At 36.5% G+C, this 27,735-nt stretch overlaps 1 protein-coding gene across 3 annotated transcripts in view; it reads right to left on the bottom strand.

Moving 5' to 3' along the window:
* LOC134520563 (connector enhancer of kinase suppressor of ras 2-like) overlaps window positions 1–25,253 on the bottom strand; it is a 212,699-nt gene extending 187,446 nt beyond the window's left edge. For all 3 annotated transcript variants that reach the window (XM_063346115.1, XM_063346116.1, XM_063346117.1), the window contains exon 1: window positions 24,994–25,253. In XM_063346115.1, the coding sequence (XP_063202185.1) occupies window positions 24,994–25,060 (67 nt within the window). In that variant the 5' untranslated portion in view covers window positions 25,061–25,253. The remainder of the gene's footprint in view (window positions 1–24,993) is intronic.
* Between the last annotated feature and the right edge of the window lie 2,482 nt (window positions 25,254–27,735).

Here is a 27,735-nt window from a genome sequence, read left to right as displayed (position 1 = left end):
TTATGAGAGTAAGTATTAAACTGTTCATTAAACAATTTTTTTAAAATTACCATTAATTCAGTATTTTATTTTGCTTTACTCTTAGCTCTAGCTCTCTTTTTTCATCATGCCCTCTGTTGCTGCACATGCTGATCATCATTTATTCCTAACTTTTTATATAGTTACTCATTAGGATATGCTGACTAATACTGTCCTTATTACCTGTACTAACTGAGATCCTGCAAGTTATGCCACCTTAAACTCTCTCAACTAAAAAGATCGACTCAAATGCAGTATTGGGGATTTAAGCCCAAAACTCTAAACTGTTAGAGCCTGTGGGTCATTTTATTGCAACAAAAGGAAAGAAAAAATGGTTATTTTGAAAAGTGTATTTTGTCAAACAGTATTTATTTTACAAGCTACTTGGCTATACTGTAGAATATTTCTGGGCTTCATAGGGACAGAAGACAATGGCTTTTAAAATTATTAAACAATTAACTAGCTGTCCCATACTTTTGTGACATCTTTATGAAACCAAATTGTTCTTTTGTTAACTTTTGCTTCAGCTTTGCAAAAATAGTCTGTATAAAATTGTCCACGTATGCATGTGAATTTGCTTTTCATAGCATCTACACTACTCTCTTCATTCATTGCCTTATAAACTGAGAAACAGGGTTGAAGTCAACAAGGTATGAAATGAAGTAATTGACCCATTTATTTCCAGTAGGCTTAATTTTAAAAAGTTAATTTGAATAACCTGATAATTTGATAAATCATGAAGAGCTCTTTGTGTAAATGCATAACAACAGTAGTACAACCTGGCAAGCACATTTCAGGCATATATGCCTGATCAAGTTACTGATTGCCAGCCAGTACCTCATTTTGAGACTGGCTGCTGAGCCACTGTGATGTGACAGCGCTGTTGCAAGCAATTTTCATGTGTAACCCATTGGACTGAATTTAAATAAGCTGTGAAAGCTATCTGAATAGATGCACTTTATCAAGTCAGACTGAAGAATCCAAATGAAGTTTAGTAGGTATATCTTCATATAATTCGTGCATAGCATCTCTCATGGAAATATGTTTGAAAAGCCAGCCTGCATGCTTTTCTTTTTATAGTCCTAAGAGAAGACAGTGCAATGAGTCATTTCTCTGCTGAGCTTGAGACTGATCAGAACACATTCACTGGTTCTACCTGGAAAGCTGACAAAAAAGATCAGTGTAGACTCCAACAGCTCCACCTCCTCTCTTCCTCCTTTTGTGGGTTTCCACTCCTCCCTTTGATATTTTATGTAAATATTACAGTTGCCTGTAATAGCTCTCGCTTTTGCATCAGTGGTTGCAATAATTCCCCGTCTCCACCAACGTACTAGACAAACGAAACAAAAGACCGTATTATTTCCTAGGGACTATCCTTGTCAGATTTCAAGCTTCCATCACCAAGATTGGGTATCCTCAGTGGTAGTATGAATATCAGAAATCAAGTCAATAGCCTTCAAGCCTGAAGATTCATTAGAAGAACAAAGTAAAATTCCAAAGCCATCTAAATGAGTTAGGATATGAGTCCAGAGGCAGATGTGCAATTCTATGCAATTCAGTGGCATATTAAGAGGTATCCAGTACACCCAGCATACAGGTGGGTCATCATGTTTTCATCATATTTCTTTACCCTCTTTCATAGGTTATTCATCCTCCCTCATCAGATCTCTAGGTAGAAGCATACACGTTTTTTCCTTAACCAGACTGTCAAAATACTTCAGGTTAAAAAAACCCATCATTAAGAGTGTTTTAAACTAATCCAGATAATTTTCAGAATTAACTTTTCACAGGAACCGATCCTGAAGATATGTAGCTGCTTGTGGAACCTGTAGTCCTATTACGCTGGTGTAAGCCAGCGTGTATTTACAGTTGGTGGCATGGAAATCCCTGAAGTATTAATGTGGTTTTTAACATGCTGCCTCTCATTTTAAAGTTTTTATGTTAATCACTGTGCCTGCTGGAAATAAAATACATCAAGATAATTTTTCCTTAGTGACAACTTTATTTCTTCAGTTCATTCCTAGAAGTTAACTGTTTCTGAGTTAGGATAGCTTCTCCTGATGGCTCTGTATTCATTCTAAGAAACAGTGCACTGAAAGGCTGGAAAGTTGTTTCTGTAAATTCTGTCTTGATAGAAGTTACCAATCTGTGCAGGCAGATATTGTCCGCTGTTATTATTGCTTTATTAAATACAGTTGTCTCTTTGATTGCCTTCGGCGTTATGCATATCATTCATTCTTTTCTCAATTCAGAAGCTAACTTAATACAGCAGTATAATTTTAGGCATTAACTGTATAACCCTGTGTGTGTTCTTTTCCAGTTGCAAATATGATCCTGTTAGAATCCCCTAGGTGCACTGCCGAGATCTTGCCCTCATGATGTAATCTTGCTTTTTTTGTCCTTTACAGCCAACTGTTTCAGTATCTTATTGATTACTGTTCCACTGTTTAAGCCTTCTGCCTTTCACAGTCATGCATTATGCATCCGCTTCTCTTGCTTTTCATATTCTTGATACTTATCTAATGTTCTCTTCTTTTGGCAAATGTCACTGTTTTTGCTAACTTCTCTATTCTGGAAAAATGCCAGATATGTCTATCCTATTTAGTGATAAAATAGTGCCTATTGTTTTCTCCCTTAAAACATGCAGGCATACAGTCTGGACAGTTTGCTTGCTGCGGTGCTCTTGATATGAACTGATTGTTCTTCATTAAGTACGCTCACTCTTGCTTCCAGCTTGAAAGTGAAAGGTGTTCACTTTGTGTGTAAGTTCAGGCTGGTGGGAACCTGAGCTGAAGTTCGTGTGTTCCGTGTAAGCAAGATCCTTAACTCCACTAAGTTTCAGGGGACTCATACATCTTAAACCTATTTACAGCTTACCTACAGATGGAAATACTATCTAGCTGTATGGGTTCTTGGAGCAGAAGTGTTTTAAAGAAAATGGTGGAAGGGCTATGGGCTAAACCCTTTTTTGTCATATAATTAAAATTTATTTTCTACCTTGACTGTATTTCCCAATGTCACTGACACTCACGTGCAAACCCATGGGGTCCTTCTTTGCAGACACTACGAAGTCTTTGAAGTGTTGTACAATAATAAACCTCTTGGCCAGCTGTAGACGCCTGTTATTAAGAGAGATGATTTGCTGAATATTCCTGTAAGTAGAGAGAGGTTTTCAAGTGGGTGTGATTTACATAGCATGTGCTGATGTGCAGTTTGCTGTCATAGGGAACGATACTTCTTTGTATATGGAAGAACACAGCTGAAAGTAATAGCAAAGGCTGCAGCGTGCAGTGGCTGAATGTCTTCCATATACATGGTATGAAAAATTCCCTCCTGTTTTGAACGGTAAATCAAGTTCAGTTTGTTTTGGTTTGTTTTTAATCAATGTATGGAAATATTTTTACAAAGTTACTATGTGGATCCAGTCCATGCTAGTCACCTTTTTTCTGTTGTCACAAGCTTCATGACCTGTCTGGGCTCAAGTAACTCTACTTACTATTTGTTCTATTTTACAAACAGCTGTGATATTAGGAGACGCTATCTTCATGCACTGCTTTTTCAAAGATCTTCTATGACCTCATAACTCAGTTTAGGTTTCAACACTTTCTGGCTACACAAATTTAAATTGAATTGCTATTAGTCCCTGTGGTTCCTTATTTTTTTCCTTTACAGTAATTTGATGTCCTCCAGTGCCGGAGTACCATCATTTTAGGCAAATTGAGTGCCCCCCCCAGCCCGTACAGATGTTCCAATAAACATAATGTAAATATTTCTATGAAAATATTTGAGACTGGGTATAAAGTTAAGGAAGATATGTTCATTCTTTAAGGGTGTAATGATATCAGAGGTTTACAGCATGTGGTGTATTCAGTGGTCATTTTGTCCAGCACAGGATCTTTCAGGCAACACTTTAGGGAAGCACAGACATTTTATTTAATCTATTTCACATTTTATTTAATGTATTTCTTATGATTCTCATGATTTTGAAGTTATTTACACAAATATGGAAATCAAAGACAAGTGGATGAGACAAATGCAGGTTATTCTCCTACAGAACAAGGCACCTATGGGGATAAACTAAATGTGACCCTGAGAGCTGTCAAGACAAATTAACTGGTCAAGAACCATCTAAAGAAATTCAAATTTAAACTACGTAAAACTAAAAAGAGAGGTCTCTCAGCTGTCATGCTTAACATTTAGACCCACAGTGTTTAAGGAATGAGATGTACCTTCAAATTTTTTTTCCTAAAGGACAAACTTATTTAAAAAATAAACAGTAATGTCTGAAGCATTACTGAATTCTTGCCAGAACAAGCTTAAAAAGTCAGGAAAAAAGACTTTTTTTGAGATGGAAATTAATTCAGTAAAAGCTATCAGAACTACCAAAGTGGTAACATGACGACTGTGGGAATTCAAGTTGTAAGCAAAACCAATCTTCATTTTCCAGGCAAATGAGATGAATGCCACAATCACAGGTATTTCTTTGGAGAAAAGTCCTTTTGGTGAGCAAGGTAATTTCTCAGTCTCGTGAGAAAAGATATAGTCTATATTTGGAAAATTGGTTAAATCATACTTGTGAAATTAAATACTGGGAGGCTGTAAAACGCTGAAGTTAGCTGTTAGGGAGAAAAGGTTTTGGTGATCTTTGTTAGTTATGGGATGATCTGATAGAGATTCTTATGCAAATTCTGGTATCATTCTTGGCTACATACATTACATAATATTGACTGTATCAAAACACGAGGCAATTAAAGATCCAGTTTACCTTAAGATTGCAGTCATAAAAGCTTATGGAATGTATTTCTCTTAGATGATCCCAATCTCTTTTGAGGATCTCACCATACGTACTCTGTAGTAAATGTATTACTAAATAACGACCATGCTCATTCCACAACTGCTGAAAATACTGTGATAACCAGATGCTCCAAACTCAAGCTAGCGAGCCAATGTGTGTAGGTCTGACACTGGAATGTTGCTGACAGTCACACTGGTAATGCAGTAGGGACCTAGCTACTGGGTTCTGGAAACAAAGTTCCTCTGTGCCACTCAAGTACTTTTTTGAATTGTAAACGTTCCTAATTGAGCCCAATTAATTCACGAATTAACACCACAGTGAAGATGTCGTAGATATACAGTAAGAGCTACTGACCACAACAGTGCACCAGATGTATCTGAAGTAAACAATACTGTTTTCCCAGCCAGTGTTTCATAGAAAAGCATACAACTGGATTATAATCGTACTGAAGGTTACCTTTAAATCTGTTGTTTTTCTTCTAGAATTGATAAATGATACGGCCAGCTGGGAGCCTTTAAGATTTAGGAAAAGATGTAGCTGTAAGACCTATACAGAAAAGTACATTCTATCATTTTTTCTGAACTGTCCTTCCATGGAGTGGTCATCTATCAGAAGGGACAACCACAAGCGTCAAAAAGAACTGCCAGAGAAGTCTAACTCTGATATGCCAGATACTGTACTATTTCTGAGAGGGTTTGTGCTCTGATATTTCAAATCCATTTTTTTCTGATTCTCAGTAAAGATGAATTATTTTGTACAGCAGTTGTTTTCTCTGTGCCTCCCCTCGTGATCCTTCTGTAATTTCTTTTAGCAACTTCGTTCATAAAAGCCCACTTGCTGCATGTATTGATTTCTGTTCCAGTTGCTCCCTAGAGCTTTGTGGTGTCACTTTTATGATGCTTATAATAGCAGTCCTCTTTTGCAAAGTGGAGATACCATTTATAATTTATGAATTTACCTATCAGAGCAACCACATATTTTTATTAGGTTGTGTTCTCATTTAAACTTTGCCCTTGATGACATTACTGCCTTGGTCCAAGAAAATGGAAAAATTGTGTGACTTTGGCTGGACTTTTGTGCATTTCTGAATACCTTTATGAGCTGGTGATTACAGGAGTTGATTCAGCATCAGCTGAACTCCTTAGGAGACTGAATTCAGCTACTGAATTCAGGATAAGCAAGATCAGACATTTTAGGAAGAGAACATCAACATCAGTCTGCATTTAGGCAGTATTCTGGGATGCTGTTTCCTGTGTTTGAGGCACCCAGTCTTTTGAGACAAAATGTTCTGAGAAATGAGCCCTTGCAACTCTATCTGTGTAAAAGAAACAAAAAGAATGTCTTATGGAATCAAATTTGTTATAATTTTATTCCTTTTTTTTTCCCCCTTAATTGCTTACTTTAATTTTCTCCTGATGGAACACTTGAAATAGAGCGGTTGGTTAGAAATTCAAAACTGAAGTGAAAATTGTGTAACTCAGACATAATGTGTTAGTGTTCCACATTCTAACCATGCCTTTTAATTTTGTAACAACCATTAGTGGAAGGGCTGACAAATGGTAGAAACCTGGAAAAAAGTGACAGAATAATTTCTCGCTCTGCTTTTTCTTTCCCCTGTTACCTACAAAGAGCAGAGAAAGCATGTGAGAGTATGTCAGGCAGGAAAAAATAGAATCAAGAGGGAGATATGTGATGGAAATTCCTATAAAATCTATTCTGTGATTAGAGGTATCATAAAGCGTATAAAGAAACACAGGGGATTGCCTGGAGTTTTCTTGCGACTCAGAGGCATCATCACATGGTAGGGCAGACAGCTGCAGTCTTTATGAAACAGCAGTCTTTTCCAATATATTTATTACAGCAAAAGGAAAAAAATATTATACACACTGCTTCAATTAAAAAAAGAGAGAGCCTGGGTAGCCTGTTTTGAACTGAAACACAAAAAGTGCCTTCTCTAGATTCATAAACTAATTAAAATCTATAATGCAGAAAGTACCAAGAGAGACATCAGCAAACTTTAGATACTCAATGCCTAACACTGAGTGCATTTTTTTTTGTGTTAAAGGTCTGTACAGTGCAGAACTGAAAGAAAATTAAGTATTTTTACTTTATTAAATTGCTAAAACAAGTATTTTTGAGTGTAGGACTGGTTATGAAGAGGCAGTTCTCAAATTCTGTGTTTTAAGATGGGAAATAAAAGAATGAAACAGTGGGAAGTTTCTTAGCAATATTAAGCATTCCTTGAAATCATTGTTTTTGGACATTACCCATGGCTTTAGTTCTGGAATTTCCACACCTATAATTAATGCACAAAGAAACCATTATTTTCACCTTCTCCATGGTGATGAAAAAGATTGTTCACTGGAAATGTGAAAATAACCTGATATCCTTGCCCTGAGAATTAGGTTTGCTGGGTCTGTTTTAGCACTAGCATAACTGTGTCACTTCAAAAAAGGCCTGCAGATCTCGCGTGTGTCTCCTCTCTCACATCCATGGGGCCTGGGGGCTACAGCTACTGCCGTGATCTCAAGGGTGGCACCCCAGGCAAAGCATATGAAAGTCTGTAATTAAATACCTGTTTAGGTTTCAGAATTCAAGGTTGGAATTTGTGATAAAGTGTTAGATTCTCACTGGAAAGGAATACTGGAAGTTTGGCTGAGGAGATGTGCTATCCTGTTAGAACAGTTTTCTGCCAAAAATTCAGTATTTCCTTGCAAAAAAAGGAATATTAGAAAGGAATACTAACGAGTTTTGACAAAGATGATGACAGTTAGAGCTTTTGTATGGTCCAGGGAGTTCTATGGCAGAAGATTTTTCATTTTGCTGTAATTCTCCTTAGTGGTGCCTGTATTTATTGACTTACTGTACATGGCGGTTGAAGAAAGGTTTTTTGGTTTGTTTTGATGTTTGTTTGATCTTTGCATCTTCTGCTTTTGAAAATGATCAATATTCTAGGGCAAAGCTTTCTATGGGGTAGCAAAATATATTGCAAAGACCCAGCTATATCTTTCAAAAAGAGTTGGCTGTTCAAACACAATGTTCCCGAATTGTCCGTCTGTCTCATTTGATGTCTTCCTCAGCCTGCTCCTCCCCCTTTCTGAATTTCATGCTGATGTAAAATCTTTTTTAAGGATAACATCAAAGAAGCCTGTATGCATGTCAATCCCACAGTGATACTTAGCACATTGCTAGCTTTATGTTATGTAAATGTAAGAGAATCACTGTTTGAGAAAAGCTGCTACAAAGCAGGTAGTGATTTAATGAAAAGCACAAAGATTGAAAGGGGTTTGCCGGAGCCCTGTGTGATGTGAATGTTAAGAAGCCCATTCACGTCATCAGCTTCCCTGCTGTACTTTCTATTCTCCCCCCTTTTTCAAGCCAACTTGAATACAGGGAACTGCGTGCTAAGGGCAACCTTAAACCAAATGTGTAATCCGTCTAGCCACAATCAATGCAGCACAGTTAATAACTTTTATTAACTGAATTAGCTTTTCTTTTTTTGCTGTATCTGCATCTCTTTGGAGACTGGAGCATGGAAGACATATTTAGAATGTAGTTACTTTTGGAAAACTCCATTTAAACGCTTAAAAGAAAAAACAAGGTTATTCTTGCTAAGAGGAATGTTCAGGTAGTATATATTTAAATAACAAAAGTGTATGTCTAATGCATAGTTTAACATGCAAGTTTAACTCTGAGGATCTGACTCCTCTTCAAGTAGTGAAAATGTGAACTAACGCAGCTGAAAAAAAATTTATTTAAACTGTAAAACCCATATTAAATGAGAGTTTGCTGGAGTCAAGGAATTTCTGCTCGAATTAGTTATGGGATTACAGCCAAGCTAAGCCTCTAGGTGTCTGGAGGTACACAGGAAAATACAAATGATCACCATAAGAGCTTTTTAGGTTCACAGAGCCAACATGGGTTTTGGCTCAGCAAGTTTACAAATTCTGCCTTAATCCTTTTTCAAAAAGATTAAAAAAGTGCCTTTGCCATTGGGGCATCTCAGTTCCACCAAACACTATTGATTTGTTGAGTTTGTTTGTTCATAGGCACAATAATATACTAAATAGAAACATAGTCTAGAAGTAGTCCCATTGATTTAAGTGAACCATTCAGTGCACGTACTGTTGATGTCACCTGCTAGTGAATAAAGTCGTTTTAGTTACCCAATATGAAAAATTAAAGTGGACTTTCATTTACATTTTATAAAAGAGAATTTATTTTGTTTCTAAACCAGATTGGTTTTGTAAGCAGTTTTTGTGAGCATTGCAGCATAAATCCATTAACAGTTGCATGCAGTGATTCATAGTGAAAATGTACCGGTGATTTCCATTGGTAGAAGTGATACGAGAATGAGGCATTTTATCTCTGTAAGTGGTTTATTCCTAAATATATACTATCATTACTAAAAAGCCCATAGTAACTGCCGCAAAGTAAAATCATCTAACCTGTTGCCCTTCAAAATAAATGAAATATCAAAGCTAAGAATTTAACACTAGAAAAAGTAGACTGCATAGTAAAATATTTCACTTTGTTAAAATTTGTTTTGGCATCACATGATACAGGAAATTAATGTTTATATAAAATTTTCTGAGCTTTTAATCTAGCAGTGTTTCTTTAACATAAGTAAATAGACTGTAGTATTTAAATGCTTTTGAATTCCAAGGGATTTGACACCCCCAAGTGTAATTTAAGCCTTTTAAAATTAATAAATATTTTATAAAAATACAGAATATATCATAATATAATTTCTTAGGATTTCTTGCCCAGTGTCTGAGAAGCTTTCTATAATTCTCATCCACTTTTCTTGTAAAAACCTTTGTTATATCAAAAAAGGATATATACCCACATACTTTTGATTTATTTTCTCTTATGCACATCTTCTTGTTTTCCTCACCATCCTTCTCAGCCTCAACCTAACACAAATCAAGGAGCTAATTTGCATGCATTACTTTAATTTCAAGCTTAATAAGATTACATTGTTAAATACTGGCAGTCTGTATTTTTACCAATAGATTCTTTTCCAGACACATACTTCTGCAGTGGCAAATTTCAGCTGAAGTCAATGGACACTGATTTCTAACTGCTATGTAGAATTTCAGATTTTTCCTGACTGACCTGCTTAAAATAATTAGCTTTTTCCTTATGCTGAACTGACAGCTACCTGAGAAACAGCAGGCATTCTCAATGTTAATGCTATGCAGCCCAAGGCTTTTTTTCTTAAATTACTAGCATAAAGAAGATTGCAGCAAGTCATGTTTGCTGAATAAATCTGAAGATGTTTTAGCTTAACAGAATCAAAGATGAAATCAAAATACACACAAAAAGGAACAGAGAATTAAAATTATATTTTCCCATAGGCTCTGGTTCACAAAATACTTGGCTCACGATGACCAGACTATGTGATTTTGTTTCTGTTTACGATTCCTGGTTAATACTTGGGCATGAATTAATATGTGACCTTGTCAAAGATATCTGTAAGGGTTGTTTGGCTTTAGACAAGAAAAAGATTCTCCATCATGGCTTGGAGATAACTCAACACAGTATCATTAGGTGAAAAATCATCAGATATACGTATTACTGAATGAAGATCCATTATGTTCATGCTGCACATACTCGTAATGAAAGGTGGTGCCTTTAGCAAAACAGGTTACTCTCGAAGTGCCCAAGGAGTGGAAAGCACAGCCACAGTGCTTTCAGGTTTCACACCTCTCAGGTTAGCAGGGAAGACCCAGAGACCATGCCAGAATTACCACCTCGTTTGCCTTTTCCTCACTTCTCACTCATTTGCCTTTTTACTACACTTCTTGCTGGATCATACAAAATACAGCTGCTGGTCTTTCCCTGGCTTACATTATGTCACATACCCACTTACATCTTCTAAGAATACACCTGAGCATTTGTACCAAGTCTTACATCAGTACATTTCTATTAAGTAAATTCATGAGAAGTCTTGACAATGCAGTGCGGTATGAATCCACAACATACGCACATGTAGAACAGAAGACTATTTACCACACGAAAATCAGTGCATCATAAAACATTTTCTGAAAATTAGTTTTGACAATAGATATCTAAGCTATTTTCTACTTTGAACATGTTTCAAAATAAGTAAACGGTAACTTGACAAGCATTGCATATGCTTTCGGAGAGCTGCGAGGCATAACAGGGACAATAAGGAGCTTTCATTCAAGAGGAAAGCACATGGAGCAGTCCTCTGAAGGCCTCAATTCTATCATTAAAAAGACATTTTTGTTGTATTTTTGTAACAACTAGATAATGATTCCCAACCCATATGCTTGTACCAGATGTCTGAACCTTCACAGGCCCCATTGTATTTATTCCTTTAGACAAACCATTTCATATTATTTAATAATAATAGTCAAGATCATTCTTTTAATTGTCATCACTTAAAATCCAAACACAGCAAATATGAAGAATAATATGCTTCAAATTCTTCCCTTGATTAATGGGCTATATGTGTGCAGAAAAATGCTTCAGTCTTGAAGATGTGATTTCCCCAATGAAGCCATTGCTAGTCAGATCTTCTTTCCCGGAGCAGTTTCCCTGCCCTGTGGAACAATGATTGTGATTCTAAAGTGCAGCACCCAAAATGAAATTTTATAACTTTCGTGCACTACGGATGCTAATGGTAATAACTGCCATTTCTCTGCATTTCACCATGTCTCCCTGTCACTATTAAGAGTTGTTGCTCTTGAAATACTTATTACCTGCAAAGCTCAGAAACTTTATCTGCATCATCCTCGGCTTGAACTTCTCATATGTCTTCAGTGCTTACCAGCTCTGCCTGTCACTGTGGCCATTCTCTTTAGCAATCCAAAAATGCCCCAAACCACGCAACAGCAGAGTTTTGTGTCAAAATACTGCTACGTGGAAGTCACCAAAGCCTAAAAAAAGTTAATAGTCCACAATGTATATAAGGTTGCCATTACTCTTTGATAGTAAATATTGCTTTGTCCCAGGTTACTTGATCCAGGTTACTTGAGAAAAGAACCTCACAAGCAGCAGGATGGTAATAATGATCCGACACTTACATAGGTCCCCTCAGCTCAGATGTTTTAAACTCTGTTGTAAAAGCTGCACAAGGACAATGTTATCCTTAACTGAAATGCCAGCTGTGGACTGAAATGCGATTTGTCATGTAAAACAGAAGTGAACCGCGGAATACAAGCAGTGAGAACAGACAGTGCAATCTACCTTCTGGCTTTCAATAGAAGTGGATGAGGATCCAATTTTTAACACTGTTTTTCAAAGCATTTTGACTGTTTTCTATCATCTCAGTCTGTTAGCATCTCAGTTTGGATCACATTAGAATGTACTTTCATCGGCATAAAAATGGAAATGCCACTATGATGACTTGGTTCAATTAGATTCAGAAAAATTATCATTTTCTGAATCATAAACATCATATTTACCTTTGTACTAGTGTATGCATTTCCAATATGATATATTTGCAAGCCAGTGCCAGTGCACCTGTATATAAGCAGTACTTCTCACTGTCATTAACTGCGGTTGTGTAATTGCATATGCATTTTTTATCAGAAGTCATACCTCCATTTGCCCATACCAACACTAGAATGCTATGTATTCTTTCAGTGAATTTCTAGGTAGGTTTTTTTCCAACTCGTTAGTATCCTCCTTGTCTGAAAGCATTTATTGATTTTTAGAGTCAAACCAATGAGTTAAAACACAGAAGCTGGAAAGAGAAATATGGAAGATAATGAACACTGGAAATAAGCATGGCTTTAATAAACATGGTTTCTTTGCTAGCTGCTAGTTGGTTCTATCAAGAGAACTCTTGGTAGATCACTATAAATTTTAAATCAAAAAATTAGAATATACCAATGCATGACTGTACTGTGATCTAGTGTCCCTCGAGAATATTTCCTCATTATATTGCTTGATCAGTTTTATTACGTTACCCAGAACAACCAGTCTGGAAGATATACTGACACTTCTGTATAAAGAGTGTTACACCGTAATAATGGATTTATTTTTACCTAGTTATGTCTCATTTACTAGACTGACTTGTGGGCCAGGTTTACCTTTATGCAAGATTCACTAATATGAGCTCAACTTGAGTTAGCTTTAGGGTATCTATTGCAGAAAACTTAATAACAGAACATGATCTTGTTCTTTTTTACTGCACAAGTGGTATTCACAGTCATTTGGGTTGAAAGCAACACAGGTGATAATGCATCCATAGTCTACAAATACTACTGAATTTCTTAATTTTTAGTAAAAATCTCAGATAATGCCCCTTTCCTAAGATTATTACAGCTAAAGATATTTTGGGATGGACCTTGAGGGAAGACCACATGCTTTCTTCAAATACACAATTCCCAATAATTCTGAGGCATCACATGAATTTATTTCAGAGTGCAATTGGTCATCTAGACATGTAAATCAAGTTTACTGAATAATCTTGCCTACAGAAAGTGGTAAAATGACCTTTAGACTGAAATAACATGAAATAAGCTTATCTTCACATTCCTTTGCACTTCCTGGATGTCATTTAGAAACCTTGTTTATTTTTAACTGTCCAAAGAATTACAATTCCTGTTTCAAAATGTACTTTGTTAGAACAACAAGATGGCCAATATTTTAACATAAAGAAATGGTTTTCTTTTCTTTTTTTTTTTTTTTTTCTGAGAAATCTATGTTCTTTCTCTGCACCAAAACCAGAAAATGCAAATTCTGTTATCATTTAGGGAATGCTTAGTCATGGAGCTTCATTATCGTGTTTTGGGGATGATAGCTGTGGAGTAGAGAAAGCCATTGCCTCCGTAAGAGTTAGTGATGGTCTGATAGACACATCATAATTCATTCTGGTATATCTTGAACTGCTACAAAATTATAATAATTATGTTAGTATTTTATATAATTTATGAATTTTGTATATAATTGTGGCCTTCTCTTAATCATCTTAATGAAACTTTCTTAACGGCATAAGGACAGTAGTCCAAGGTGTGGCTGGCACAGGTAATGTTAACTCAAGCTTGCACGAATGCCTACTAGGGTTAACCATAGATGCAATCTATTTGCTTCTGCTCTTTCACCATTGCGGTTTGCTTCATTATGAGAACAAATGCAGACTGTTCCAGGATGGCATTAACATGGCTTAACAGTATGCCATAAGGTTTAATTTTGCTGGTGACATTGTCCTCTGATGTGACAGCTTACCAGTTTGCAAGCAAAAATTGAAATATTGTCTATCATTTCCCCTCAAAAGATGGGATATGAATGAGATTTGAAAGAATAAATTTTATGAGCAATTCAAATCAAGTATGACATTAGATGGCAAAAAGAGAAAAAAAAAGCACTGGGGTGAATCATTTTGTACGCCCTGCAATAAGCAGGCTAGTCTGACATTACACAGAAGAACCAGGCAGCTTTGCTTCACATGGAATTTCTGCCTGGACATATGACATGGAAACTAGAGACCTATCAAAGACATTCATAGGATACTTAATTTGCCTTTGAAAACCAATGCCTTTGAAAAAATGCCAGGGGTTATGTGGAATTAATTCATTCCAAATGCCAGGATTCCTCATATATCAACATCCTTTTATTGCAAAAATTATTCGTAAAAGAAAATGGAAATATACAAAATAATTTAAGAATAAAACATGCTATTTTGACACTACAGGACCTCACAAAGGAGGCTTCATTAATGGATAACTACAGAAGTACCTTTAGATACTTAAAATTTATGGAACTTAACAGTGGAGACAACATGCAAAGAGCAGCCCACAATAAGCAGGGGTTAAGAAAGCTTTTTTTTTTTCACATTCTAAGCAATATTGAAGACTTTTGGAATGATTCAGAGATTGAATTAAAACACTTTCATTGAATGATCATTTGAGCTATTTGGTTTCTAGTTAAAGTATCTCCTCACTGCTGATACGCAAATAATGATTTCTGCTGCTACCACAGAAGCTATCGATAATTTGTTCTGAGAATTATCAGAGAAATAAGAAATAGCTAATAAGATCTCACAGTGTGGCTTTCTTTCAGTGCATGATGGTTTCTTTAGCACATTTCCTAGTGTTTTTAAGGCCACTTTTGAAAGTCTTTAGAAGTGTTTTCCTCCATTTTCCTTATAAAATCATAACCATTTAAACTTGTCCTTTATCTGCCTCTTTATTTCCCACGTGAAAATTTCCTATCGCTCTATTTATGCTTATAATTTCTCCATTTTATTATTTAGATTAATTATGTGTTGTATTTTTGATGGATTATTCACTAGTTCCCTTCATTCTCCAAAATTTATTTCTGGAAATACAGTATCTTTGAGCTACTGCACTAAGTGAATCCATTTCTTTTTATATGACATTCAACTAGTGAATATTCTAAACTTCTCTGTTAGTTCTGAACTTCTCTTACATTACTCTACCTGTTCCCTCCAACTGCATGATTCAAATGCAAGCTGCAAAGTTGTTTTTTTTCTCTGCTTTGAATGTCTTTTTCGTCTGTAATCCATAAAGTTGTTTTCTGTGTAAATAAACAAAATTATCAGCGTGGCTTGGCACTGAACAATTAAAATCTCCTGACAATGGGCAATTAAAATATCTCCTTAGTATTCTGTAATTTAGGACATTTTCATTATGAGCTTATTGTTCATGCTGAGTGATCAATAACAGATGCCTACATCTGTCTTTCCTGGTTTTAGAAATGTGCCCGCTGCAGCACATTCCTATCTAGTATAAGATGTTCCCATCCATTGCAAAGAATTTCATAAATAGATACCACTGTTGAACTACCTCCCCCATGTCTCCCAGGAAAGCAGGATTTCATAGTCTGAAAGAGAAGTTAGAAGCATCCTTGATATTCACAGTAGATTTTAATGTAGAATCAATGAAACATCAATATATGCCCTCTTCCAAGTGCACCTTAAAGCTACCAGAAGTTGTACTAGGGTTCTTTAGGCAGGTGGTTTTCAACTTGCTCAAATTAATCTGAGGCTGTCGAAATGCTAATCCTTTATTTATAAAATAATATTTTGATGGAATTGCACACATTTGCAACATACAGAAGCACTCCTAGTTTGCCAAGCTTGAGATCAAAACTTGCTGATGTGTCACTTCATTTTTTTTATCTACTAAGACTTAGCATGGGCATGTCATCGTTATTTTGAAAAAGCAGAAATATTTGCATGTCAGGAAAGACAACATGGTACAGCAGCTGAGCTGTTTGTTATTTAGCATGCCACTTGAACTCTGTACTACAGGACAGTAAAATCTCCCACGCAGTACCAGACACTGATTGGAGAACATTGGCGAGAGGGGAGAAAAGGAATTTATCATCCCCAGGTTGTTTCTTCTCTTCTTTTCTCCCATTGCTCTCCCTTTGATACCTTCTGGATTTTGAATGCAGTTCACTTCCAAATCACTGCAACCCTCTCTGAGATATGGAAGGCCAGAGCTAGAATTTTTAAATGTTAAATGAACGAATTACTTCACAATCTGATGCTTAGTCTCCATCTGATTATGAAAAAGGCAGGAAACATACTGCTAGAGAATAATACGAATAAACGAGAGGAGAGAGACGAAAAGAGAACAGAGGAAGCTGCTGGAGAGAGAGAGCTATAACATGCTCTTCATTCAAGTGATAATTGCAATGTCTGAGTTGTCAGGCTGATGACACTACTGTCTGTCTTAACTCAAACAGAGGTAGTTTTCCATGTAAACTAAAAAGCAGATGTGTCAAATTAATCTTTTCTATAGTTGTGGTAGTTTCAGTACCGTTATAGAAGACACAATTTCTGCCTTAAGAACTCCTGAAAGCTATAGAGTTTTTTCTAGGCTTTGTATGATATTTAGAATGAAAAAGGTGGACACGTTTTTAGGGAACAGAACTGAGAGTATTTTGTAAAACTATTGTCTGTTACATTTTTATTTTAAACATATCACCCACATTGTAACTAAAACGCACCACAGACTTTTTATAATTCATTTTTATTGGAAAACAGTTGGCGAAGAATTTGAATAAGAAAAAACAAACATTACATTGGACTTGAATTCTTCTGAGTGCATCGCTATAGAAGGTTAACAAGGATACTTGTTGGAAGCTGTTTGAGTATTAGTTAATCAGAAATAATTTCATTTTATTCATCACTAGAGCTCTTCACAAATACAACCTTACAATTTCTCTCTCTCTCTGAATCCTATAATGACAACTCACTAAGCTCCATCTTTCCAGCGCCTGTCATCGCTACAATGGCATCAAGGGACAGGGGAAAGTTTTGTATTTAGTAAAAAACCTAAACTACAGAAGTAGCATTTAGAAGAGGGGAGAAGATGAACGTGTATTATTGCTGAGCAATATTGCATACTATTGTAGTTTATTAAGTACAATGCTTCATTTAATATCAACAGTGTCACTAATTTCATCAGCAGAACTACTCCATTTCTGTCAGCAAGGCAGTACAGCTGGCTGTTCTCAGAAAGAATGGCATTAAAAGAATAAGTTCTTTCCCTTTTAGTTTTTAAACCTTTGTAGGTGTTAAAACAATTTTGCAAAACACCTCAGGACAAACTGTAACATACTTTTTACTTTCCTGGCATATGCAAGCATTGTAATATTTATTGTGCCTCATGCATTCTTTCCTTCATTACAAATCAAAATGCAAGACATTAAGCCTGTCAGAAAGAGATGTACGTAAATTTCATTAGGTAGGAATATTTCTTTACTTAAGCACACGATGCGTCCATCTGAACTATAGTGTACCTTTAGGAGACTACCTTGAGGAGAGACCCAGAAAGCATACAGCTGCCTTCCCACTGGTTTTGAGATGTAGGAACTGGCAAGGAACTTTGCCTGACACTCCACCATCTAGACAGTGTTTTTCTAGCATACACTAAAATGCTATTCATAATGTATTTTTTTGCAAAGTGTAATATTTTTAAAACTGCTTTCCAGTGGAGGTAGCCAGAAATACTGTAACACTGAGATGTTCTGCTATTTTTCTAAGAAATATACATTTTATAAACTTGTAAAAGTAACTCTGAGGCGTTACACACAGAGTTCTCAGTGTTATGGTACATGTGTTGGTGTCATTCCTGCCAAGGCAAGGTAAAATTTAGAATCAGGAATTAGGAGGGCAAGAAAGTGTTGTCAGGATTATGTCTGGGAAGAAACCATGAAAGTATATTATTGCTCAGCAGGATCCAGTATCTTTGCAGTTTCTTGACATACAGTGCCTCATTTAATGTGATCTGAAAGTGTCATCCACAGGATCCAATTTATTCTGAATTTTGCTTCCTAATGTAATATATTGGGAAACAATGGAGATCTGGAGAAGGTTGATCTCCTCTGAATTTGCATTGCCACTCTGTTCTCCCCATAGTGGTCAGAATTTGAAGAAAGGTGAGGATTTTGCATAATGTGTCTTAAGAACACATGGTAAGGTTACAAGATAAAGCAATGCATGACAATTGCGTCTGACTGCCTATATTAAGGTTCAAGACAATAAAATAAATTTCTTTACATAATGACCTGGAAGATTAGTTACGCTTGATAAATGTCACTTGAGAGACACTCATTCAGCTCAGGCTTTTCTCTGCAAGCAGAATTACATTTATTTAAAAGGTCTGAATGTATCTGCTTTATAGATAGGGAAATTTTAGAATATATCCCTAAATCTCCAGATAATAAATATAGACCATTAAATTGCTAAATGTTGCTGAAATCTTTTATGGAGATAGTGCTAATCCAGTCAGTTCTTGGAAGATACATAGATCAGTTTCTAACTGGTCCTCAAAAAGGCGCTACTAAAAATGAGGTAATAGTGATAGAGATGCAGAAATAGCTCAGATAGATAGATAAATTATTTCCATAGAACGTTACAGATAGACTTAAGATAGGGAGGTCTGTCTACAATACCCTACTCAGCTTGTAGGTCAGCTTGCCGTGACACTAACTATGGCTGTGTCATTACTGGAAAGGCAGAAAAGGGAGTAATGGACTCAGCAAACTCTTCTGTTGTCTGTCCAGGCTGCCAGTGGTACACAGGTTGAATTAAGAGTGATGATAGTTAAAGCCTTGAGGATACTGGGTCTTAGTAATCCTGCAAGTCTTCTGAGCGCTTTATGATGTCTCACCCTCTTAGGCTGAAAAGAATGGGGCTTTTGTAAAGTCTTAGTAAAAGTGGAATGAGCATACATTTGCTTCTGTTGCTGAAACTCTTCTGCTCTCAGGATGCTATGCCGTTAGGTTGTTATAAAATAAAAGATTGAGATGTTTGAACTTTAGAAATTTGGAACAGAGTATTGATTTGATCTTGATTACTTTGTATCTGACTTGGTTTTGCTAGGCTTTCACTACAGTTAAATATTTTTCCTGCTATGCCTAAACATTATACATATAGCTTTATTACTTATAATTTATAGTCAATATTGACTGCATCTCCTTTCATCTTCCATGTGTGCAGTAGGTGATAACAAAAACATGACCAGGTCTTTTGGCCAGTAACTTTTATAAATACTAATTCTTAGTGATATGCAAATATTTTAGAAGAAAATGAGAATTAAAAAAAAAAATAAAGGAAGTCAAGACAATGTAAGATAAATTAAAAAATTAAAGACAAAGTGAAAAATTAAAGGAAAGAGAACAAAGAAAAATCCAATGTATCATGTTTACTCATCATGAGAGAGCAACTCACCTGTGCTAAACTTGCTTTCCAAGAGACAGTGAGCTGAGATCTTGAACTTTTAGATTACACTTTGTGTATGATTTTTTCATATTCTCTCCTAACCAAGTTGTAGCCTCCCCCCTATCCAGTCTTCCCATTGACATTAGTTTTCAGAACATTTGAAATGCAGATTCATCCCAGGCGTCTGCAGCTAGGATAGCCTTCTCACCCAGGTATTCTGGAAAATACAAACCATGAAATATCCAGAAGGAAGCTAGAGCTATGATCTCTTTGGGACTGTTTCACATGTTTCAAAGATGAATGGTCATACATATGCAAGAAACTATCCCAAGATCTTGTCTGAACTGGCAGAAGCCATTCTTCTGCAGACAGGGCTGGATACGTAAACTATTCCAGAGGGATGTTTGTCTGACCTATTCCTAGTTGTGTTCAAAACCTCCTGCAAAGGAAATGGCCAAACCTGCTCTGACAGCTTATTCCAACACTTAACTGTAGCCAATATTGGGAACCTGCTCCTTGAAATGAGGTGTGCTCTGCTGACTCTTTTAAAGCAAATAGTTTACAACTTTCAACAAAGTAGTTGTTGCCAAAATTTATTACTTAAAAGTATTACAGTCTGAAACTTGTAAAAGGAATCAGAGAGGAATTACAGACAATTCCGATTCAATGACTTCCCAGTGACAACTGGAAATGTGGTACTAGTGGAACACGGTGATCCAAGGGGGAGCCACAAAACTAAATAATTTGTTTCAGTTTTGAAATTGGTGAGAGTAGAAGGAAAATGATGAAACCTATGCTTTAGTACTGCTTGAAAATTCAATGCTAATTCTGAGGGCATCTCTATTTGTGGCTCTTCATTCTCTTCCAAACCTATTTGTCTTCAGAAAGAACTGAAAAGATGTTATAAACCCTACATTTTTCTAAACAAGATATGACCTAGGTTATCTGCCCAGGTTTCAAATTACATCTTGTGAAGCTGAATACTTGCATTATGGGAGTCTAAGGTCATGAAGGGGGATCAAGAAAGCTAAGTATCATCCAGCTCAGTACCTATAAGGCTGCTTTTGCAGTAGATCATAACATTTATCTGTGTTTCCAGTAGACGCTAAGATTTTATAGATTACGTTCTGTAAATAGAGGAGATTCCCTCATTATGACATATTGCTACAGAACAGGTAGTGATCTAATGAAAAGCAAGAGAAGACTGAGAAGGGCTTTGCCGGAGCCCTGCGTGATATGAATGCTAACAAGTCCACTCACGTCATCAGCTTCCCTGCTCTCAGCTTCCCCCTCCCTCCCTTCCTTTCTCTTTTATGAGCCAGCTTGAAATCAGGGAATTACATGCTAAGGAAAACCCTTCAGCTAAACATATAATTATTCTGCACAGGATCAGTGCAGCACAGTTAATCAGTTTACCAACTGAATTAATTTTTATTTTTTCATGTCTGCATCTCCTGTTGAGAGTGGAGAAATTCTAGATTTAAAGAGGAAAAAATGGGTTGCAGTTGTAAAATGAGTACCTAAAGCTGAGTGTTCATTATGAGAGAAACCTCCACTGCAGGCTGTTTTGGCAGACAAACCTTACTGTCAGTCCCCAAGACTGTGAATAACTGACATAATGTGAATAACTCCATGTGGAGTTATTACTTACAGGTACTTAAGAAATAACTGGCTTCCTATTTTAATTTTCAGCTGTTTGATAACATTCCATTCTCTGAAAGTCACAGCTGTATTTCATTGCATTGTATTTCATTTCATTTCATTGGATTGTTTTGAAAAGTTAGTATTTATTTGAACACAGGTGTCACTTCACTGTAAATGAGTTCACATTTTAAATGACCTACTTGTAAATTGCTTCGTTTAGGAAGTACAAAATCTTAAATGCTGTTATTTATAAAAGTACAGAGAATACCTTTCAGATTCTACTTACAGTGAAGACACAAACTATCATGCTTTTATTAATTCTAAGTGCAAATAAGGCATCATACCTCCCCTCTGCCCCCCAGAACCCTCAAATTCTGTAGAGGATTACCTTCCATAATGCATGCATGCATATTAAAATAGATGGACTTTGGTTTAGGAGTGCTCACTCTGATAACCTGTTCGCAACTGCAAAGTGTCACCGAGTTTCACAGTAACTTCATAGGCCAAAAAGAAATCAAAGTCTCCAGGTAGAAGCAGTACAGATGTAAATACGAAGTGCAGTTTGTCATTTACTCATGTTAATATGTTAAACTTAATCAGAGCAAAACCAGACTAAGTTTGAAAACTAGTCTGATTCTTAATGTACTTGCAAGCTTTATGGGTAATATTTATTTTCCCAACAGTGCCAAAATGGAATTTGAGCAAGGCAAAGTTCTTTCTCTTAAAGTACCTTTTGGGTCCATAGTACATACCCCCAGGAAAACATTTAAGTTTTGTAAGAAATAGGTACGTGCCAGTAGAAATACTGGCTAAGCTTCTGAAGTGAAAACCATTTAGAAATTTAGAATTTTGGAAAATTTTGGAAAAAATAGTAACTGAAAACTGTTGTTAAAAATATCTTCACAATTAATGTCTTCTGCTCCTTTGAAAACTTTCTTTTTAACGACAGTGCCTTCTGCTGTGTATTTGCTAAACTTTACCAATTATTTTTGTATACTCTAAAGACAATTTCTTTAACACAAAGGCATCTAGAGTCTTAACTTCTAGGACCTCTATAAGCCTCAGGAATCAATTTCTAAACACTTGCAGGCCTCTTCAGGTTGTCCACACAATCAGATGCAGTTCCCAAGTTGAATTCCAGTTGAATGTGTTCCTGAGAAAGGAACGGTGGATAAATAGAAAATGCCAACTTGTCATAATAATGTTCCTTAAAGCCTACCAATTTTTACTTTTTTTGGCAAGTAACATTTCCTTAAGGAAAAGAACAGAAGGGTGTCTCCTCTTGGTTGGGGCTTAGGCTGCAGCTGCTTCTGATAATAGCACACTGTAACCAGGACGCATTCTGGGTAGCCAGGTCTCAAATTATTAACATCATTTTTGTGGCTTTCTTCCATCTTATCTTCAATTATTTGATTTTGCTGGTACTCACTGCTATTTAATTTTAAAACGTGTACTTTGCTAACGGTTTTTAAAAGTAAGTTATGATAGCTTAAGTAATTATAATAAATTCAAGTTAAAAAGATACATTGCTGACATTTTGCAAATAAAGCTAATTGACTACATATTTTAAGCCAAAAAAAGGTGTATTACACTTACAATATTTGTTACACTGCTTATTAACATGTTGCTTTCTATAGCAAAGGTAATATTCCACATTCATTGCATGGTATTTTTTTCTAAAAAGTTTTTACTTTATCTTTTAATGCTGTCAAAGAAGTGTACCCTTCAGTATAGAAGACATATGTAAAAGCTACCTTATCACTTCAATATTACTACCTGTGCAAACCTTTGACCTCTCTAATGCATTATAGCTATTTAGCAGAATGACTACAGCTAATGGAGCTGACATACAGAATATATGTAAATTACAGGTAAACAGTGGCCACAATTGGGAAATTTTTGTAAAAGAAGGGATTTATAAGTAGTTTTAAATTAATGCTGGTATGCTTCCATTTGTGAGTGTTAGGTCTTTCCTTTGGCTACAATTGAAGTATGCTTTTATAAAGGTAAGCACCAGGATTAAAAAGGGACTTGTAATATTAGCATGGTAAAAATGGACAAATGTGCAACTTTACTGTTTGTGGATCCGCAGCACTCATGTTACCAAGGAAAATACCTATCTGGTGAATACTTCAATGTTCATTACATTATAGTTATTTATGCTTAAGCCCAGAGGCACGCAGCTGACAATACTGTCTACTCCAGACGGCCCTACAGATGCAATATGCAGGCTTTGTATAGAAATTTAAGTGTCAGGCAACTCCATACATTTAACCCTTTTATTTGTGTGACCTTCTTGCTTCCCGTGGTATGTACTACACATGTTATGGATTAATGTTGCCCAAGATGTAATTAGTTTACATCAAAAAGGACAAAAAAGTAGCAGGAAGAATTTTTAAATTTAGCAACAAGTATTATTATACACACTTTGACATTTAACTTACATTATAATTCAAGTAATGAGTTAAAATAGCATAATGATATGTCCATTTTTTAAATATGGTGTGGATCAGAAAACTCTCCTCTGCACGTACAGTAGGAATTGATTTCAACTAATGACACTGGAGTATGGGAATTAATCCATATAATGGTTTCAGGATCCATCCCAATGACCTGCTTAAAATCTCCCAATTAATCTGAATTCACAAACACCTACGAAACAAACTACATACATTCCCTTAGATACCATTAGCTTCATAATACTGTGTGCTTGTAAAAGAATAGTTTGCTCATAAGTGTAATGTGTCTGATGAGCACCTAAACAGCCCAATTTCAGTTAAGTATGAGACGTATATCAGCAAAATGAAATCAAAATCGTTCCCTTATTAATGATAATACTATGAAAGTTTTAAGGATACCATAGCGGGCATCCAATTCAACCCTCCAGTAAGTTCAGTAATGACATTACAGAAATTATTTCCCTGAGTAAGGTACAAACAAAATTTGCACCTCTTCTCCTTATATAATGGAGATCCCTCGTAGCAGAAATTATTTGTCTGTAAGACAGACAGCTCATCAGAAGCGATGTATAACAGCACTAATGCATCCCACTGGGGAAATACATTTTTCCTCACTCAGGAGAAATTTAAAACACTTATCATCCTGAACAATTCTTCACCCTCCCATCCAACCCAGCCTGTTTGCAGTGCAGATGAGCACTGTAAGGCAAAACATGTCACAGCTCATGGCTGTGTTGTGAAACTGCGAATGTGCAGGGAAATCACCATTCCTGTCAAGTTAGGGGGAAGAGTTTCCCCCGCGAAGCCATGCCCAGCCCTGCGTGTTCCCCCACGCGCGGCACGGTCCGCAGGCTGCACTGCCCACGGCACCGGCAGCAGACAGGGATGCGGGTGCATTAGACACGGCGGCGGCACCAGCGAGAGTGGCTGGGAAGCCTGAACAAATCAGGACATGTCACTAACGGAGCAGAATTCCTCATCGCAGCCACCGGCACCTTATGCTCCTTGTGGTACCTTAAACTACACACGAGCGCTGCACAGCCGCTGCATCAGATCACCTGATATGAGGAAACCAGACCTAATCAGGGCAAATTTAAAGCAACCAAACATAGTAATGTTACACTGTGCAATGCATAATGGAGCCACGAGACACAAACACTTTATGCCTGCATTTACCAACAGATGCATTTGATCCCTACTCAGTTCTCGGCAGAAATCCCAACAACATGCTGCACAGCTTAAACAGCTTCTCTCCTCAGCCGTGTCTTTAAAAACTACTGTGCAAAGCAGCATATGGATTATTGGAACTGAATAAACTCTTCCCCAAACAAAGGATACAAGAGCAGATATGTAAATTGCAAGGATCCAAAGTACAGACAATACATGGTAATAAATGATCATACCTTTCATCCAATCCACTACTTGCTTGGGCGTCCACTTGCTAATAGGTTCCATAACAAGAGCCATCATCAGATCACTTTATCATTCACACCAAAATCAGAAAAAGGAGAGAAAAAAAAATGTATCAGAGCATGGCTGGGCTAAGAGAGCTGTAGGATTTTACAGTGCAGTCCAAAGAGAAGATGATGCTTTGTCCCTCCAGGTTTCTCCTGCACTGATTCAGTAATGTATAAAATTACACTGCTTGATCAGCGCTGGCACCTCCCCCACTGCACACAGCCTGCAACACACTGGAGCACAGAGCCAGGAAATGGTGCAGTACGTATAGACTTACTTACAAAAGCCTCTACCCAGTGATCTACTTATTAGACTGGCACAAATATAAAATTATATTACACAGAGAGCAATTCAAGCTGGAGCTATTCCAGACACTGAGTTTTAAGGAGCTTTATTCCAACAAGCTCTGGGATCTTCATCAGGGAAAATATCACTACTGTAACTTGATAGCAGATTGTCTTGGCTTCATTGTGAATATGCTGACTGTCACTCAGTTCAAAGAGAAGATAGAAACATCAGAATACCACTTGGCATCTGGCAAAATGCTGAGCATCTCCATCTTTACAATACAAAATGTTGCTGGAGTCTTATACTATATAATCATGTAATTCAGAATGTCAAGCACAGTATAAAAAGTCTTACCCAAGAAAAAACTATTGGAAGAAAACTCTTTATTCTGGCCAAATTCAGAGCCCGTATATTTCCTCCTATGAGCTTCTCATTTTATAGTGAAAGAATGACAGCATCAAAGAGTCATTTTTTACTACTACAGCACTTTAATATAGACACGTATAGCAAGTATTTTGATTCAAAGCACTGGGACCGTTAGTCAATCTCTCTCTTTTGTTGGGGGGGTGAGGGGGAATACTTTAAATATTCCTAATACTGAAGTTTACTACCGGTCCATAAGATGAAGGTTAAACATTTTAAAGAGATGTGCCAAGCAGTGCTTTTTGGACCTTTTTGTGACTCTTTGCACCTCATGCAGCACAAGTTCTGCATCATGTGGTTGAAGAGATTCGTGCTTTCTGTTTGATCCATTGTCTGAGATATGCAGCCCCACTATTTTATTTTAGGGGAAGAAACTCAGATTCCAGAAAAAAAGACAGGACAAAGCAATTCCACCTTTCTTTTCAGTAATCTTTCATCTGTGCCTTTTCTTCCTGCACCGCTCCAAGTTCCACCAGCACATTAGGGTAAGATGATATTGTTATCAGGTCTCCTTCACACCACTAGAGCTGTGTTAATTTACCCAGGCCTTATCTGTCCTTTATCTGTCCCTTCTTTCTCATATGGGGGAACATAAAATATAAATGGAATATTTATGCTATACTGTTTCTTCTTTAAGTCTATATAGCTGAGGATGCAGACAGGCATTCTTTTTTTGCCCCCTGAAATGTCTCCAAAGAGATGTACCATTCTCAGTTGCACTAGATGCACTATCCTTTTTTATTTTTCTTCTGCTTTGGGAAGTAGTGTGATTAGTATTCTATGATGTATTTTGAGTGCTCAGAGCACAGATCTCCTTTACAAAAGGATTCACATCAATTCTCTTTCAAGAAGGCTGTTTCCAGCTGAACAGCATGTCAGCTTTATCCATGAGTTTTGGGAGACCACTTTCAGTAGCTTTAGTTCTGTCTAAATAGTTGTTTACAATGGACATAATAATGACAAAGATTTCAAACACACAATACTACTTTTTGGCAATAATGGAGTAGAATTGAGATACTCAAAATAAATATTTCTGTTAGCTATTGGAAACTGTACAAGCTGATTGTTTTGAGGTTACGCTCTCTTAAAATTATTTTCACAAAATGATCACCTGTCGTAAATTCTTTTAAGTTCAATACAAGCATGGAAGAATTTGAGATAAGCTATGCTGTGTATGAATTTAGTATTTGGACACAATTACATGAAACAATCTTCATTCATGATCGTTTGGACTATTTCCCTAATTCCTGTAATTTAACAGACGTTCTGTCAATGTCCTTTTGTCACATTTCCTACCCGTGCTTGAGAGCAGACTTTTTCTTATATATTTTGACATATTTTTGAAAGAGGATGGAGCCTGAATTCAAAGCCCATTGATGTAAGCGGGTGTTCTTCCATTCATTTTAATTGTCCCTGGATGACAAAATAAGCCCAAAACTATTATTTTGGCATCAGTACTTCCATTTTCAGAATGAGAATTTTTTAAAACTTCTTCATGTCCTGTTACTGAGGCTCCTCCCCACAAAGATGGTTTGCAGTTTCATTTATTCATACTGTTATTCACCACCATGGTGCAGTAGCCATAATTTATCTGAAAGATCTTGACTATTAGATAATCTCCTGTGTTTTCTTAATTATTATTGATCACATTTTGTCTGTATTTTGGGATTCTACAATCTTCTGGACAACCATCTATTTTTGTACTACTTCTTGAAATAAAATATTTAAAATTGTTAAAAACGGTACCTCTGTTTCTCTCCTCTTGAGCAGATGATTGATTCAGCTTCATTATCCATTGCACAGATCAGTGTGCGTAGCCACAGTTTGTCACAAATCATTCTAAACCCGGACAAATGTTCCTTCAACTTACCTCATGGGTACGTTCATCATAGCAGTCCATGGAAGAGGGTACCTGGGTATTTCCTCTGCTTCTTGCTTTCTTATTTCAAGAAAGATTTATTTCTCCCACCCTGTCA

The sequence above is a fragment of the Chroicocephalus ridibundus genome, chromosome 9, assembly GCF_963924245.1.
Source record: "Chroicocephalus ridibundus chromosome 9, bChrRid1.1, whole genome shotgun sequence".
NCBI lineage: Eukaryota > Metazoa > Chordata > Aves > Charadriiformes > Laridae > Chroicocephalus > Chroicocephalus ridibundus.
This window is presented reverse-complemented; position numbering and strand designations above follow the sequence as displayed.